Genomic DNA, 15,039 nt, shown 5'->3' with positions numbered 1-15,039 from the left:
ACCACTGACGAAGGTAGGAAAAGCTTAGTGTAGGAAGAGTCTGAAATTTGCACCCAGGAAGTAAGCTATGTCGACTAGATGCTGCTCTCTGCATTGGGCCCAGTGAAGATTTGTACCTTCGGACTTAGACTCTTTTTTTTAAAGCTAGATTTTCACATTGTGGCTTTAGCCGGAGAGCGTTCAACATAGTCACATGCCAGTCGGCATTGGGCACACTGAATAGGATTTACTGCTGTGGAGAGTGGAGTTATGGCAAAGTCAGGCCCACTGGAGATGCGCCCTTTGAAAGATCAGCTTGACAAGTTGGTCCCAGTCTTCTGTCAATTACCCAGGCGAAAAGTCTTGAAAGAGTTTCTACAACCCAGGGTTTAGGTTTGGACAGGAGGAGCACGAACTGAAAACAACCAGGGGTTCCAGGACCTCAGGAACAGCACTTGGGTTTACAACTCACTCCATCAGAACCCACCAGCAGGGTGTGAGGCAGGTACAGGTGAAAGTTGTCAGCTAAGCTTCTTTAGGAAAGTTGACTTCTTGTAACCTTTCTTTTTCTGTAGCTTAACTGGAGGTCACCCAAACTCACTCTTGAACACTTCTTTGTCCCGAGTGCAAGTAGGAGCAGGTCCAGCCCTTAGGGTTTTACTCTCTTCCACAGCTGCAGTAGAGTTCTGAAGAGGGTGCGTAGGGTGCCACATATATGCCGGTCACTAACCTGTGGCTGTGGTGACTCCTGACCCCTCCCTGACTAACAGACTAAAAGTTCCCAGGGGTAAACCTACCCACATCTGCAACTGTTCGAATGCGCCCAATTGCAAACATTCCCTCAGTGCCCCACTATCTTAATCCAACTTGGTAGAGCATGTATTACCTTGTGCAGCGCTCCTATGCTCACTCTAGAGTTCTGCCCAAGGAAATGAGCAACCCTTCCTCTGTGGTAACTCCAAAATCAGTTCTGGGGGGCAGTTCCTTTCCCACTGGGTTTGGGGGCCTTGTTGACTAGGAAAACAACAGAGGGGGCAGGCCCGGGTGTGAGTTGCTTCTGTCTACAAAATAGTTAGGTTCTGGTGCACTGCTCAGTTGATCCTCCTGTCAGAGGAACAGAAACAGGACACCCTTCCTACCCCCCCTCCCCCTCCCCCACGCACACAAACCCCTTGTCCCAGCTTTTGAAGCCAATTCATACTTCAGGAACAAGCTATTCAGCATCTGAGTGACAATTGGAAGCACCTGCAAATGGGCCTTCTAGAGACCTCTAGGCAGGTTAAGGGTGACTTTTTAAAAAACTTATTTGAAATAAATATTTTGAAATGTCAAAGAATAAGCTTTCTATCTGGTTCGTAGGCGAGGATGACATTATGTAATTTTATTAATGTATCCCATTGCTTTCCTATAGAACAGCTAACCCTCATAAAGTGAAAATGTATTTTAGGGCATTGCCACTCTAAGGACATGTTTAACATTAAACTTTTACATGTCCTACTTTTAAATGTTGTGCACCCCGCCTTATGGGCATTTAGGCCTACTAAGAGGGTAACCTAATTACAAAGGAGGGTTTTAGACCTGACAAAAGGGGTTATTTTCAACAGTCAAATTTGCAGTTTAAACCTACAAACCCAAGTTACTAGTGGTAGGCCTTAAGGCAAGTTTTTCATTGTCACGTTAGTGTGTACCCTGGATACACTTTGCACCCTATATTAGGGACTTACAGGTAAGTAAAAAATGCCAATCAACTGTATAGCCAGCTTCAACATGTTTTAGGGGACAGCGCAGATGCACTTGGGCATGGCTAACAGTGTCTCAGTGCACAGTCAAAACCTTTTTTTTTTTAAACAGCATTTTTTTATTGTGTTTTCTTGACTTTTAAAATTGTTGGTACTGCTTGAACCTAACGTACACTTATCTGGTGATTGAGCTAAAGAATGATGATGGATTCAACCCAGATCGGAGACTGGGGGTTAGTGTCTGAAAAGTTTCAGCGCTCCGTCCATCATCTCCTTGTGTTTGCCTTGTATTTCTGTGGACATGTCAACCTGCATGTGTTTTGCCCAGGGGGCCTACAATAAAACTCTAGAGGTGTTCGTGGGTAATGGGAATCTGTCTGCACCCTGCCAGACCACTTTCTCCCTACACTCTACCCGGTTTTCTTCTTCTCCACTTCCTGTGTTTTGCTGAGCTTCACTTAACGAGCAGAACACGTTGATTGAGAAAATCTTGATTTAGTAAACAATTGCTAGTGACTCACTGGAACTTGCCCCATTCCTACTCCCAGAAAGACATCCTTACCAGAAGAGTGCTTGAATTTTTAAATAAAGCTGGCTACTTAGTTAATACAAGCAACAACGTACTTACAATATGTGGCCTTGCAGCTAATATTTTGTAAATCATCTGGACTTCAATGAGATTTTGCTCACCAACCTATAGAAGATACTTTATCTAGTACAGGACCATTCCTCTGACTGCTTCCCCTCCAATCTTGTAGTACCCAAACACTTTTTCAAAGGTCTGCAGTCCTTTTATCTACTGGAATAAAAGGAAGTTGAACTGCCTGTTGTTTGGAGGGGAGCAGACCCTTGGCATGAAGAACACAGATTAGTGTTCAGCTGATGGAAGTTAGTTCGGAGGGTGACATGAGGGAGTGACCTTAACAGGATCGAACACAGCCTTGCTTTTGGATGGCAAGAATGATCACATGAAGCAACTGTAGATCTGCAGAGACTTCATCCAGGAGGGCACATGCGCTGAGCATTCATCATTCCGGGCCTGCTCAGTACAGTTACTGACCGCAAGAAAGCCAGTATCTCTCAGATATTTCACTTCACGTCAAGTCACGGTGTTGCATTGGCTGCAGCTAATCGCCTTAATAACATCATCATTCAAGAATCCCATCTAACACTTAACGTTCAAGGAATATCCATTTTTAAGGCAAGATTGGCCATTATCCCAAAAACCCAGTTAATATTTCTTAAAGGTTAAGCCTTGCGGTCCTCTGACACCTTGGTGCTGTAGGTGACACTTCCAATGCAGAATATTGACCAAAAGTGACCAGTTCTGACAAGTAGACTTCTGTACACATAGGGGAGGATATGGTGGATGGTTTCTTTAATTCCAGCACTGTTACAAGGGTCAGTGCACAAGTATCACAACTAACTTCCACAGGGAAGGTTCTGGATTAGAAAAGTACCCTGCATGGTAAATGGCTTGGCACCTCTACCCTGAGTGCCCTTGGTACTGATATTTGGTCATGGGCAAACATGCTTGTGCGCCATGACCTAGGCTTCTCACAGTAATGCACTCTGCTTAGACTGGGATTGGCACACCAAGCACTACATTCATGAAGGTAGAGGGCTACTACCTTTATCTGGAGGTGTGAGTGTGGTGCTTGAAGTATTACTTCATATTTTACTATACTAATTTTCAACACTGATCCTTTATGGGTTCCAGAGAGGTGTGCTACTCGCCAGAAAAGCGCTTCAACACCCATCAGGGGTAACAAGTGCTATATGAATGCAAACCTTTCTTCAACTTTTATCCCTCCGCTATCCTTCTCACTCCAAATAACTGACTAATATCTACCACTGAAATTACTTCATATTTCACCATAATAATTCACCACTAATCCTTTATGTGCTTCCTGAATAGCATGAGTCAACAAGATCTTTATAAATATAAACCTTTTTCCTCCTCTATCATTCTGCTATCATTCCAAATCCAAATAACTGACTAACCTATCCACCACTTAAAATATTCTTGCATGTTTCACTATACGAATTCACCACTAATCCTCTATGGGTCCCGGAGTAGCGTGCTACTCACCGAAAAAGCGCTTTGACGCCTCGTCAGGGGTCGTAAGTGCTATATAAATGCAATTACAATACAATACAATACAATTAAAGCATAAGAAGATCCTCAAGAGGACCCACAGGCCAAAGGCACAGGAATCGCAAGAGGACCTCGAGCTGCTCACCAAAGATAAGGCCCAGGGTGCAGAGGATGCGGTGAGGACGAACACCTTGGTAGGAAGAGATGCTGGAAGCTGGAGCTTCTTGTAGCCTGAAGATCTCTGGAGGACAGAGTCAACAAGCCTTGGCAACTGCAGATCAATGCTGGGCAAAGGGCTTTTGTACCATTGGTTCCAACGAGTGATACTGGCCTCAAACTTGCTGAGAAAACAGTGCTGGCCTCAAGGGAGTTGCAGAACCACCACATGTGTTGCCGAGCCTTTCACCTCAGAAGCAGAAGACTGGCCAGCTTTGTTGTGGTGCTTGCAGATGCAGGAGAGTGACTCCTTCACTCCAAGGGCGATTACTTAGGGTATCTTTAATGCCCATAGACCAGGAGAAGAACCTGGATGAAGCACAGGTGATGCAGAAGACTGGCAGAACGACGAGAGCAGGATAGCTGGAGTCTTTCTTGATGCACAGCTGGAGTCTTCCTTGATGCAGTCTTGGTTCCAGGAGAAGTCCAACATAGTCCAAGATGCCCAGACGGTTGAAGCTGAAGTGGTTTCGGACTGTATTCTCCCCCACGAGAATCTGAAGAGCCATCCACAGCTAAGCCCTTAAGTACCCTAGTGTAAGGGTTGGGACGCTTCTGGGATCCCTCCCAGAGGAGGGCCTGGAAAACGGGGAGTTCCAATTGGAGTATAAAAGGAGGACACCAAATGTGCCCTTAAAAGCAGTCTGGTAGCACAGGCAAGCGCCCCCACCCCAGCAGAATACACTAAGTTCTGTCTGGGAGGTGTTCACACCTCCCTGTTACAGGAAACGAATATGCTACTTACCAGTATGCATCTGTTCTTGGCATTTGGGCTGCTGACATTCATATCTGTGCATAGATCGCCGCCTAGTGTTGGGTTCGGATGATCGCACATTGTTGTCCTGGAAGAGTCTTCGAAGTATCACGAGATAGGTGGCTACTCCCCTGGACTACAGTGCGCATGGGCATCGACTCCATCCCCAGATTGTTTTTAGCCATTGTGGCAAAGATGGAGTGTAACACCGTGAGTGATGACCATGCTATGAGTGATTCTGAGTGCTGCAGCCGCTACAGGCGCCGGAGAGGAGGACGGGCGATATTAATGTCAGCAGCCCTACATGCCAAGAACAGATGCATACTGGTAAGTAGCATATTCGGTTCGAGGCATGTGGGCTGCTGAATTCATATCTGTGCATAGAATACATAGCAGTCCCTCCACTAGCGGCGGACGCCTGTGCCAGCTGCAGCAGTTTGAAAAAGTGTTTTTAGAACAGCCTGCCCTACAGCTGCTTGCTGTTTGGAGTGCACATCTGCACAGTAGTGTTTCGTAAATGTGTGTGTGGTAGACCATGTGGCTGCTCTACATATGTCTTCTAAAGGAATATTTCCAAGGAAAGCCATGGAGGCCCCCAACTTTCGGGTGGAGTGGGCCCGTGGGGGGATCGTTAGAGTGCGCTTGGCTTTTTGATAGCAAATTTGAATGCACTTAACGATCCACCTGGCTATACCTGCTTTGGAAATGGGGTTGCCTTTGTGTTGTGGCGAAAAGGCAACAAATAGTTGTTTTGTTTTCCGAAAATCTTTGGTCCTATCAATGTAGTACATTAAGGCTCTCTTGACGTCTAGTGTGTGGAGCATTCTCTCCGCCACTGACTCAGGATTTTGGAAGAACACAGGCAGTTCTATAGTCTGATTGATATGGAACTGTGAAACCACCTTAGGAAGAAACCTAGGGTTAGTGCGAAGCACCACCCTATTGGAGTGAATCTGTAAGAATGGCTCTTGGATAGTTAGTGCCTGGAGTTCACTAACGCGTCGCAGCGATGTAATCGCTATCAGGAAAGCCACTTTCCATGTTAAGAACTGAATCTTGCATGAATGTAGAGGCTCAAAAGGTGGACCCATCAGTCTGGTGAGGACCACATTTAGGTTCCATTCAGGAGCCGGTGGGGTTCGGGGAGGAATGACTCGCTTGAGTCCTTCCAGAAAAGCTTTGATGGCAGGCACTCTGAAAAGTGAGAGATGCTGCCTGTTTTGGAGATAAGCTGCTATTGCGGATAAATGTATACGAATGGAAGCATAGGCCAGATTGCATTTGTATAGATGTAACAGATAACAAATGATGTTTTGAGTAGATGCGTCTAGCGGGTTGATGTTGTCGACTGCACAATAAATGACAAACCGCTTCCATTTTGCCGCATAGCATGCTCTGGTGGTGGGCTTTCTTGCCTCTCTTATGATATCCATACAGTCGGGAGGCAAGTTGAGGTAGCCAAATTCTAAGACCTCAGGAGCCAGATCGCCAGGTTGAGCTGTTGCGGATCTGGATGCTGAATGTCGCCATGGCTCTGCGTCAAAAGCCTGGGTGTGAGGTGCAGCCTTTGCTGCGGTACCACGGATAGTTCTAGAAACGTGGTGTACCATGGTTGGCGTGCCCACGTCGGAGCAACCAGGATGAGTGTCATCGAGTGTTGCTTCAGCTTGCGTGCCACCAGCGGTATTAGAGGTGCTGGGGGAAAAGCGTACGCAAATATGCCTGGCCAGTTCATCCATATCGCATTGCCCTGCGACTGTGGGTGTGGAAACCTGGCGGCAAAGCTTTGGCATTTGGCGTTTTTCTTTGTGGCGAACAGGTCTATCTCTGGATGACCCCACTGCTGGAAGTACGGGTGGAGTACTGATGGATGCATCTCCCACTCGTGCATTTGGTGGCTGTACCTGCTGAGCAGGTCTGCCATCCGATTGTCCTTGCCCGGGAGGTGTTCCGCCATGAGGAAGATGTTCCTCTGAATGGCCCACCTCCGCATGCTCTGAGCCAGATGAGACAACTGTGGAGAGTGTGTACCTCCCTGCTTCTGAATGTAGTACATGGCCGTCATGTTGTCCGTCCGGATCAACACAACCGTGTTGCACAGATGTACTTTGAATGCTTTCATCGCCATGAAGATAGCCATCAGTTCTAGAAGGTTGATATGCATCTTCTTTTGCTGCGTTGTCCATAGTCCCTGCACTGTGTAGTGGAGTACATGAGCTCCCCATCCCTGGAGAGATGCGTCCGTTGTCAGAATGATAGGTGGCACAGGATCCTGAACGGTCGCCCCTGCAAAGGTTTTGTGGATTCCACCAATGCAGAGAGTTGTATGCACGACCGGTCACCAACACTAGGTCTTTCAACTGTCCGTGAGCCTGATTCCACTGACGTGCCAAGCACTCCTGAAGTGGACGCATATGTAGTCTCGCGTGCGGGACTATGAAGATGCAGGAGGCCATCATGCCTATCAACTGCATGAACACTCGTGCTGGAAGCGAGTGCTGCGGTCTGAATTTTTGTATCAGCGATTGAATGCTGTTGATCCTCACTGAATTCGGCTGTGCTTTGGCTGCCAGAGTATCTATTGTCGCGCCCAGATACTGCCGTACGTGGGCGGGCTGAAGGTAGGACTTTGGATAATTCAGTGAGAATCCCAGATCGTGAAGAAGGTGAATGGTGTGGGACATGTGGGCGACACACTGCTTGGCCGACTTTGCTTGGATAAGCCAGTCGTCCAGATAAGGGTAGACGTGAACGTTTTGTCTCCGTAGGTGGCAGCCACTGTCGCCAGGCACTTTGTAAACACCCTGGGTGCCGTCGTCACTCCGAAAGGGAGGACCTTGAATTGATAATGCTGATTCTGAATGGTGAACCTGAGGTATTTTCTGTGTGACGGGTGTAGCGGAATATGAAAATATGCATCCTTCAGATCTAATGTTGCGAGGAAATCTCCCTGACTGAGTAACGGTAAAACCTGCTGCAATGTTAGCATGTGAAAGTGTTCTGATAGAATGTACTGGTTTAGGGGTCTGAGGTCCAGTATGGGTCTGAGGGACCCATCCTTTTTTGGGATCAAGAAGTACAGCGAGTACACTCCTGTACCTGTTTCTTCCACAGGGACGAGCTGGATTGCTCCTTTTTGCAGCATGAGGACTACCTCCTGCTGCAATAAGTGCAAATGCTCTGTGGACATAGGACGGTGTCTTGGGGGTATGTTGGGTGGAGTGGATGTTAACTCCAGACAATAACCGTACTGGATAAGCTTCCTGACCCACCTGTCTGTGGTGATGGATTTCCAGACCGGCAGGAACCGTTGTAGTCTCCCCCCGACCGGTATTGTATGGTCGGGGGCAGTGACAAGGCGTCACTGTGTTAGTGGCGGAGGATCTGGAGCTGTTGTTTCCACGACCTATGCCCTTGGCGCGGTTTCCACAATAGCCACCTCTACTTTGTTTGGTGTATGTGGTTTGCGCGACACTTTTATTGTACTGTGTTTGCCTGGACAGCTGGCCTCTGGAAACTCCTCTATTGCTTGAGCGACGAAAAGAACCACCCCTGAACTGCTGCGACTGGAGAGCCCCCATAGATTTTGCAGTTTCAGTGTCCTTTTTGATTTTTTCCAAGGTGGTGTCCACCTCTGGGCCAAATAAATGATCAGGGTTTACAGGCTGATTTAGTATGGTGGTCTGTATCTCTGGCTTGAACCCGGAGATTCTGAGCCAGGCATGTCATCTTAACATGACACTTGTGTTAATGGCTCTGGCCGCGGTGTCTGCTGCGTCCAGTGCACATTTGAAAGAAGCATTTGATATGAGCTTTCCTTCCTGTATGAGCATCTCTGCTGCCTCCTCATATTCATCTGGCAAGTGTTGTAACAGGGTCTCAAGTGTATCGTAATGGGCCCTGTCATATCTGGCTAGGAGTGCCTGAGTGTTTGAAATGCGCCAGATATTGGCCGCTTGAGCTGCCACCCTTTTCCCTGATGCTTCTAAGCACTTTAGATTCTTTATCAGGGGGAGGAGCATCACCAGTTGTTTGCGAGTTCGCCCTCTTCCGGGCATTGGAAACAACCAGAGAGTACAACGGCAACTGTCCCTTAATGTAGTTGGGGTCCCCAGGCGCCGGTTTGTACTTCTTTTCAATTCTGGGGTTTATCACCCTGGCCCTTGTGGGCTCTTTAAATATCTCTCCAGCATGTTTTAAGACACCCTTTAGCATTGGCAGAGTCTTGACAGTTCTCTCTGAGGTGGAAAAGGTGTCTAACAGAAAATCCACTTCAATAGGGTCAGTATGGAGCTGGACATCATGATTTTTGGCTGCCCTTTCAATAAGTGCATTAAACGCCGCTGAGTCTTCAGTAGGCAATGTTTTTACAGCACACACATGACTGTCCGGGGCAGTGTGTGGATCGCCTGGGTCAGCAGCGTCCGCCCGTTCATTGTGATCTTCTGGATCAGTGTCCACAGGATAGCTGTACTCCTCATTGTCACCTTCCCCTGTCTCCACATCCGAGTAAGTTGGCGAAACAGGAGCAGTGTCTTGGCCACGTGGAGATATAGGTTCGACAAGAACGGGTGTTGTAGTAGAATCCTTCTTCTTTTTCAATGGGATTCTATATGACTCCATAGGCTGTTCCGGGGTGATCTTTTGTTTGTAAATTGAAAGTCTGCCCGTGTCGCCATCGATGAATTGTTCCTGTTGCTCTTCAAGCGAGGGTGGTCGATGCTTTGTGACCAGTACCGCAGTTGTGGGCTTCGGCCCCGTGGACACCTTTTTGGACGCGTCGACGGCCATCTTAGGGGTGAAGGCCTTAGGTACCACTTTCGGCGGCAGCGTGAACTGGATGGGCGCCGGCGTTTTTTGAGGTTTACTGGCAGGCTTTGGTGGTGGAGTATCCTTTGGTCCGACAGCCGAAGCCTTTTCCTTAATTCCCTTCAGCGATTCCGACACCTGCTTCGAGAAGGAGGCGGACGGCTGCGTCGACTCGACGGATTCCTTCGAGCCACCGCCAGGCGTGGACTCGAGGTTCGTACCGCTCTTAGCCTTGTCTGGTCGACGCGTAGATTCGAGAACCTTCTGAGCTCCGAGTCCTTTATCGGTGTCGACGGTCTTCGGCGCCGATTTTTTCAGGTCGACGCCTTTGACCAGTTTTTTCGGTGTTCCAGTCTTCGGCTCGACACCCTTTAGCGACCTCACCGGGTCGATAACACCTTTATGCTTCGTTGGTGCCGATAGTTCAGAGGACTTAGAGCCGACCAAAGCAATACGCACTTTCGGTTTCGATTTTGCCTCTAGTGCTTTTGGTTGCGTAGACACCGAAGCTTTCTCTTTCGATTTGGCAACCCGTGGCTCCTTAGAAGTGTCCGAAGCCGGGCCCGAAGGCGAGGCTGTAGAACCCAGTGGAAGATCTTGGGTAAGGCCATGTGGCGATCCCTCGACCTGAGCCTTATTAAGTGTCTCGGCCCCAGTATCAGTGTTTGGGCCTATCTCCTCGCTTGAGCTATCTTCCATGGTCCCAAAGGCCCCATCGTCGTCTCCTACCTCGTCGACGACGTCTTCAGTATCGACCATCTCAATATCAGCGCCGTAGCTGGAGTCGATCTCCGATGCGGGATCAGACAGGTTCTCTCGAACCTCCCGCTCTGCACCCTCATCGTCCTCGGCATCGAAGATGTTCACCGGTTCAGGTGCCGTCTGCTGGGCTTCCTTGCGCGCTGCGCGTCGAAGTCGAATCGTCTTCTTGGAGCGGAAACGAGAACAAGCCATACAGCTGGCTTCATCGTGATCCGGCGACAGGCACTTGTTGTACACCGGTTGGACGTCGATGTGAGGATATTTCGAGTTGCACACAGGACATCTCTTGAACGGGCCTCGTTCCATGATGGTTCGTCGATAAGGCCTCTGGCGTCGGCCGGGCCTTCAGTGCTGAAAAGCTGCTCCTCTGGATGTCCGGATCGGGAACTGAGCTGGAACAGAACTGGGCACCGATCGCAAGACAATACCAACGATAAACTAAAGGCCTTTTGGCCAAAAAGAAAGTTTTTTATCAATTCCGAACTTGAGTTAACAAATAAGCATCCGAACCCAATGGCGGAAAAAAACAATCTGGGGATAGAGTTGATGCCCATGCGCACTGTAGTCCAGGGGAGGAGCCACCTATCTCGTGATACTTCGAAGACTCTTCCAGGAAAACAATGTGCGATCATCCGGACCCAACACTAGGCGGCGATCTATGCACAGATATGAATTCAGCAGCCCACATGCCTGGAACCCTATTGTTCTACCCTCGCTTGCTCGAGGTCAGATCAGCAGCAGGAGGACAGAATCATGTCTGTGGTCGGCAGCAGCACTAGCTTACTGTTAGACACAGAAAGGCTGGTACCAGGAATACAGGGGTGCTCCCTAGGGGAGCTCCCACAGTACATGGGATTCTACACCCAACACTGGAATTGGAGTTGAGGTAGGATTACACCATATTTGATACCAAACACGACTGGTTTCAGTGTTGCCAATATATAGTTCGACATCTAGTAATTGACTAAATGTATTAAATGGCTGACCACACTTACAAAGACTGGAGAATCGACTCCGGGGTTTGAAGGGGGTGTCCTGCTCATGCAGGGCACCCTCACACTTATAACCTAGCACCCGGTCTTCAGGATTGAAAGGTCTGCCTTAGGGATGACTTCTAGGTTTTAAGTGTAGTGACCTCAGATATAAGGAAACATATCTGTTGTGAGTGGAGCTAGCACCAACTCACACAGGCTGCATTGGCAGGACTGTAGTCACAGTTTGAGGGGTCTCTCATGGGTGGCATAATTCAAGGTGGAGACCCTGGTGTACCTATGCCCTGGGTACCTTAGTACCATATAATAGGGACTTAGAAGGGTACACCAGTAGTCAATTAGGAAGGTACCAAAGTACTCACCACAATCAATTTTAGGGAGAAAGCACAGTGACTGAGGTCCTGATTAGCAGGATCCCAGTCAGACTAGTCCAAGCCACACTGACACTAGGCAAAAAGTGGGAGTAACCATGCTAGAAGGATCTACCTTCCTACTACGCAATACTATCTATTCTCTAGATGAAAGGCTCAATTTCAAAAACAAGAACCACACAGGCTATTTTTCAATTGTCAGTGTTCTAATTTAACCTTTCGATACAATCAAATTAAATGCAGACGCCCACCAAATTATCAGAAGCTCAGGCAGCTTACAGGGAAATTTCACAAATCTGAGGAAAGTAGGTCATAACAACATGTTTCAAGTGCAGAAAGGTTCTTCTGCATGGTTTCAACTTGAAACTCTAACACAAATTTCCACAATTGCATTTTAAATTTGAAATATGCATTCAATGATGCTGAATGATGGGAAACCTTCAAACTCCTGAGTAAAAAGATAAGCTAAAAGTGTCTTAAATATCCCCCCACTGTGAATAACTAAAAGTCTCCTAGATATACTGCTACTGTGCTCTCAAATCATAGATCCTCTAGATGAATAGTTAAAGGGACAGAAGACCCACCAATTTCATACTTTTTAAAATCTTATTTCTAGATTCTAGGTAACAATATATGGTGATCCACATGAAAATTAATGGAAAACATTACTCATGTAAAACTAACCTGTTCCACAAAGGTAAAATCTCAACTACCTAGGAAATGGCTTGTACGCTGGCTAAAAAAGCCCAAATAGGACTACTGGTTTACATAAATGGGGCTAAAAAACATGCATGCCAACCGAGTCGGTGCTTCAGTGAAGCACTTTTTTGATGTTTTATGTCAAGAAAAGTGAACATCTAGCGTAGGAAATTAAGGGATTGTACAGATTGTAATGCATTTAAAAGATTGCTTCCTAATTTGGGACCACAAAACATTCTTAAAAAACGCCTGTATTTCCCTATAATGTCTCCTAAAGTCCTACTGTGCACTCCCACTGACAATAATGAAGCTCCTACAAACCTATTGGCTACTCTGCTCTCAGAATTGAAATAAAGGATAGGTTTGGTGCTTCACTTAACTACTGGCTCCATTTTTATGGTTGAAGTCAAATACTCCTAAATAATTTTGGAACGGAGATGTAAGGATTTCCCAAAAAATTGAAGAACTTTTCAATATTATCGGCAAGCAGTTATAAGACATGCTCCCCAAAATAAATAACTGAAGAGTTCTACCTTTTTCTCTTGTTTTTTTTTCCCTATCCTGCTTCCTTCCCTACTTTTCTTTCTCACATCCTTCCCACCTCTTCTCGATTCTTTCATCTCACTCCCTAGCTACCTAAAGAACAGCATGGTGCTGACTCACTATGTCACAAGCAGCCCAGAACCATTGGTTTCCCCCGGATGCTTACCGCCATGTATGCTGCACAACCTGCACTTCGGGTCTTGGCTTTTGAGTCCACCAGTCGGCCACTGATTCCAAAGTCGCACAGCTTGATCTGGCCCCTCTCATCCAGCAAGATGTTGGAAGGCTTGACATCGCGATGAATAACCCCATGCTTTTCTTTAAGGTAAAATAGGGCTTTCACGATCTGCAACAAAAATCAGTACAATTCCGGTCTGTCAAAGTCCACAAGCATCCCACCATCATTAAAATCCTTCCTCTCTTTCAAAAGCTGGATTAAGAGTATGATACACTGCGACACAAGTGAGTTGTTCGCAGAACTTCAAGCCCCCGACATCTCGCCCGAGGGACATATGGCAACCATTAAGGGACTACCTATGGCAACAAGACTAACACAACCAAGTTAGGAGCGAAGAGCAGCACAACTTGGCACATAAATGTACATAACTGATAATATATATATATATATATATATATATATATATATATATATATATATATATATATATATATATATATTTCAAAAGTCGCCGTTACATCATATGCTTACCGCAGAACAACAAAAGGAGCGAGACCACCACGTAAGTGCAGTTTCTTCAGTGTCTTTTATTCGTGCCAAAATTCAAGCCTGCAAACCACCATAACGCGTTTCGCCTCCAACAGTGAGGCTTGATCACATAGCGTGTCATGGACACAAACAAGGGTATTTAAAGTGCAAGTGCTCAAATGGGATCAGCTGTGTTGGTAGTTACCATAAACAGTGAAGAAATCCTATATGGTTCCGATCAAACAATAAAGGGCAAAGTGCCCTTGGGGTTCACTTAATAAATACATATTAAATACATTGTGGGTTGTACTATAATACAAAATGCATATGATTGAATTCATATATTTACATTTCAGTTAAAACTTCCAAACCCCTACAAAAATTCATATATGTACATTATACTATGTATAAGTCTTTATACTATGTACAAAGAAAATCATAATAGTAGAAAATGTTTGAACCCAAAAATAACTCTTTCATTATTTTGATGAACCAGTAACAGATCACATCGTTTTAGTGTTCAACCCCTGTGGGTTTAATCACAATCAACACAGATTTAGGCAACTCAATTACATTGATGCACCTATATTGTACCCTCCTTGGGATGCTGCAGATCAAACAAATTAATTAAGTGCAAGTCTTAACATTAAAAACATCTTACAGATTATAACAGGCTGCAGAATCCGGTTTAAAACTGAGAACCTATACAGGGGACCTCATGTGTATCTCATTATGTTTTCAGACATCAAATCAACTATATATATATATATATATATATATATATATAAGTTTTGTCATTGCACTGAGCAACGAGGAATGTGTTTGTAGCATGCCCCAATTCCAGAGGGCGGGGAAAGCAACATGGATTTCAAAAGTGCAGCATGTACAAGTTGTATACTGATGATGTAACGTGCTTGCTAAATGAGCCAACGTGGTAAATAGTAACAAATGAGACATTTACTATGTAGTTGTAACTTAAATATTTCAAGACATGTCAATTAAATAAACAAAATAAAAGAAATCCTTCCATCCAGGAGGATGAAGCCCTGCTGTCACTAGATGCCAAGATGACTTTTAATACCATTGAGTGGTCTTTTCTATTCGCGGTATTGGAATGAATGGGTTTTGGTCCCAATTTCATTTAGTGGATTTATACCGAGCCACAAGCGCAGATTATGGAAAAATGACACACATCGCAGCAAATTCATCTGGGTAGAGGAACCAGACAAGGGTGCACCCTGTCGATGTTCATTTTCGCGCTAGTGCTGAAACCTATAGTGATATGGGTAAAGGGCGACCCCTGGATACGGGGACTCAAATGGACAGAGGACCACAAGGGCAACATTTTCCTTTATGCAGACGACATACTGC

At 46.1% G+C, this 15,039-nt stretch overlaps 1 protein-coding gene across 2 annotated transcripts in view; it reads right to left on the bottom strand.

Annotated features, from left to right (window-relative positions):
- Positions 1 to 15,039, bottom strand: part of MAP2K7 (mitogen-activated protein kinase kinase 7) — a 219,550-nt gene that overhangs the window by 100,409 nt on the left and 104,102 nt on the right. For both annotated transcript variants that reach the window (XM_086961246.1, XM_086961253.1), the window contains one exon: positions 13,129 to 13,308. In XM_086961246.1, coding sequence (XP_086817372.1) covers positions 13,129 to 13,308 — 180 coding nt within the window. The remainder of the gene's footprint in view (positions 1 to 13,128; positions 13,309 to 15,039) is intronic.

This window comes from Lissotriton vulgaris, chromosome 1_1, assembly GCF_964263255.1.
Source record: "Lissotriton vulgaris chromosome 1_1, aLisVul1.2, whole genome shotgun sequence".
Taxonomy (NCBI): domain Eukaryota; kingdom Metazoa; phylum Chordata; class Amphibia; order Caudata; family Salamandridae; genus Lissotriton; species Lissotriton vulgaris.
The sequence above is the reverse complement of the archived record's forward strand: the minus strand, read 5'-3'. Positions and strand labels throughout refer to the sequence as shown.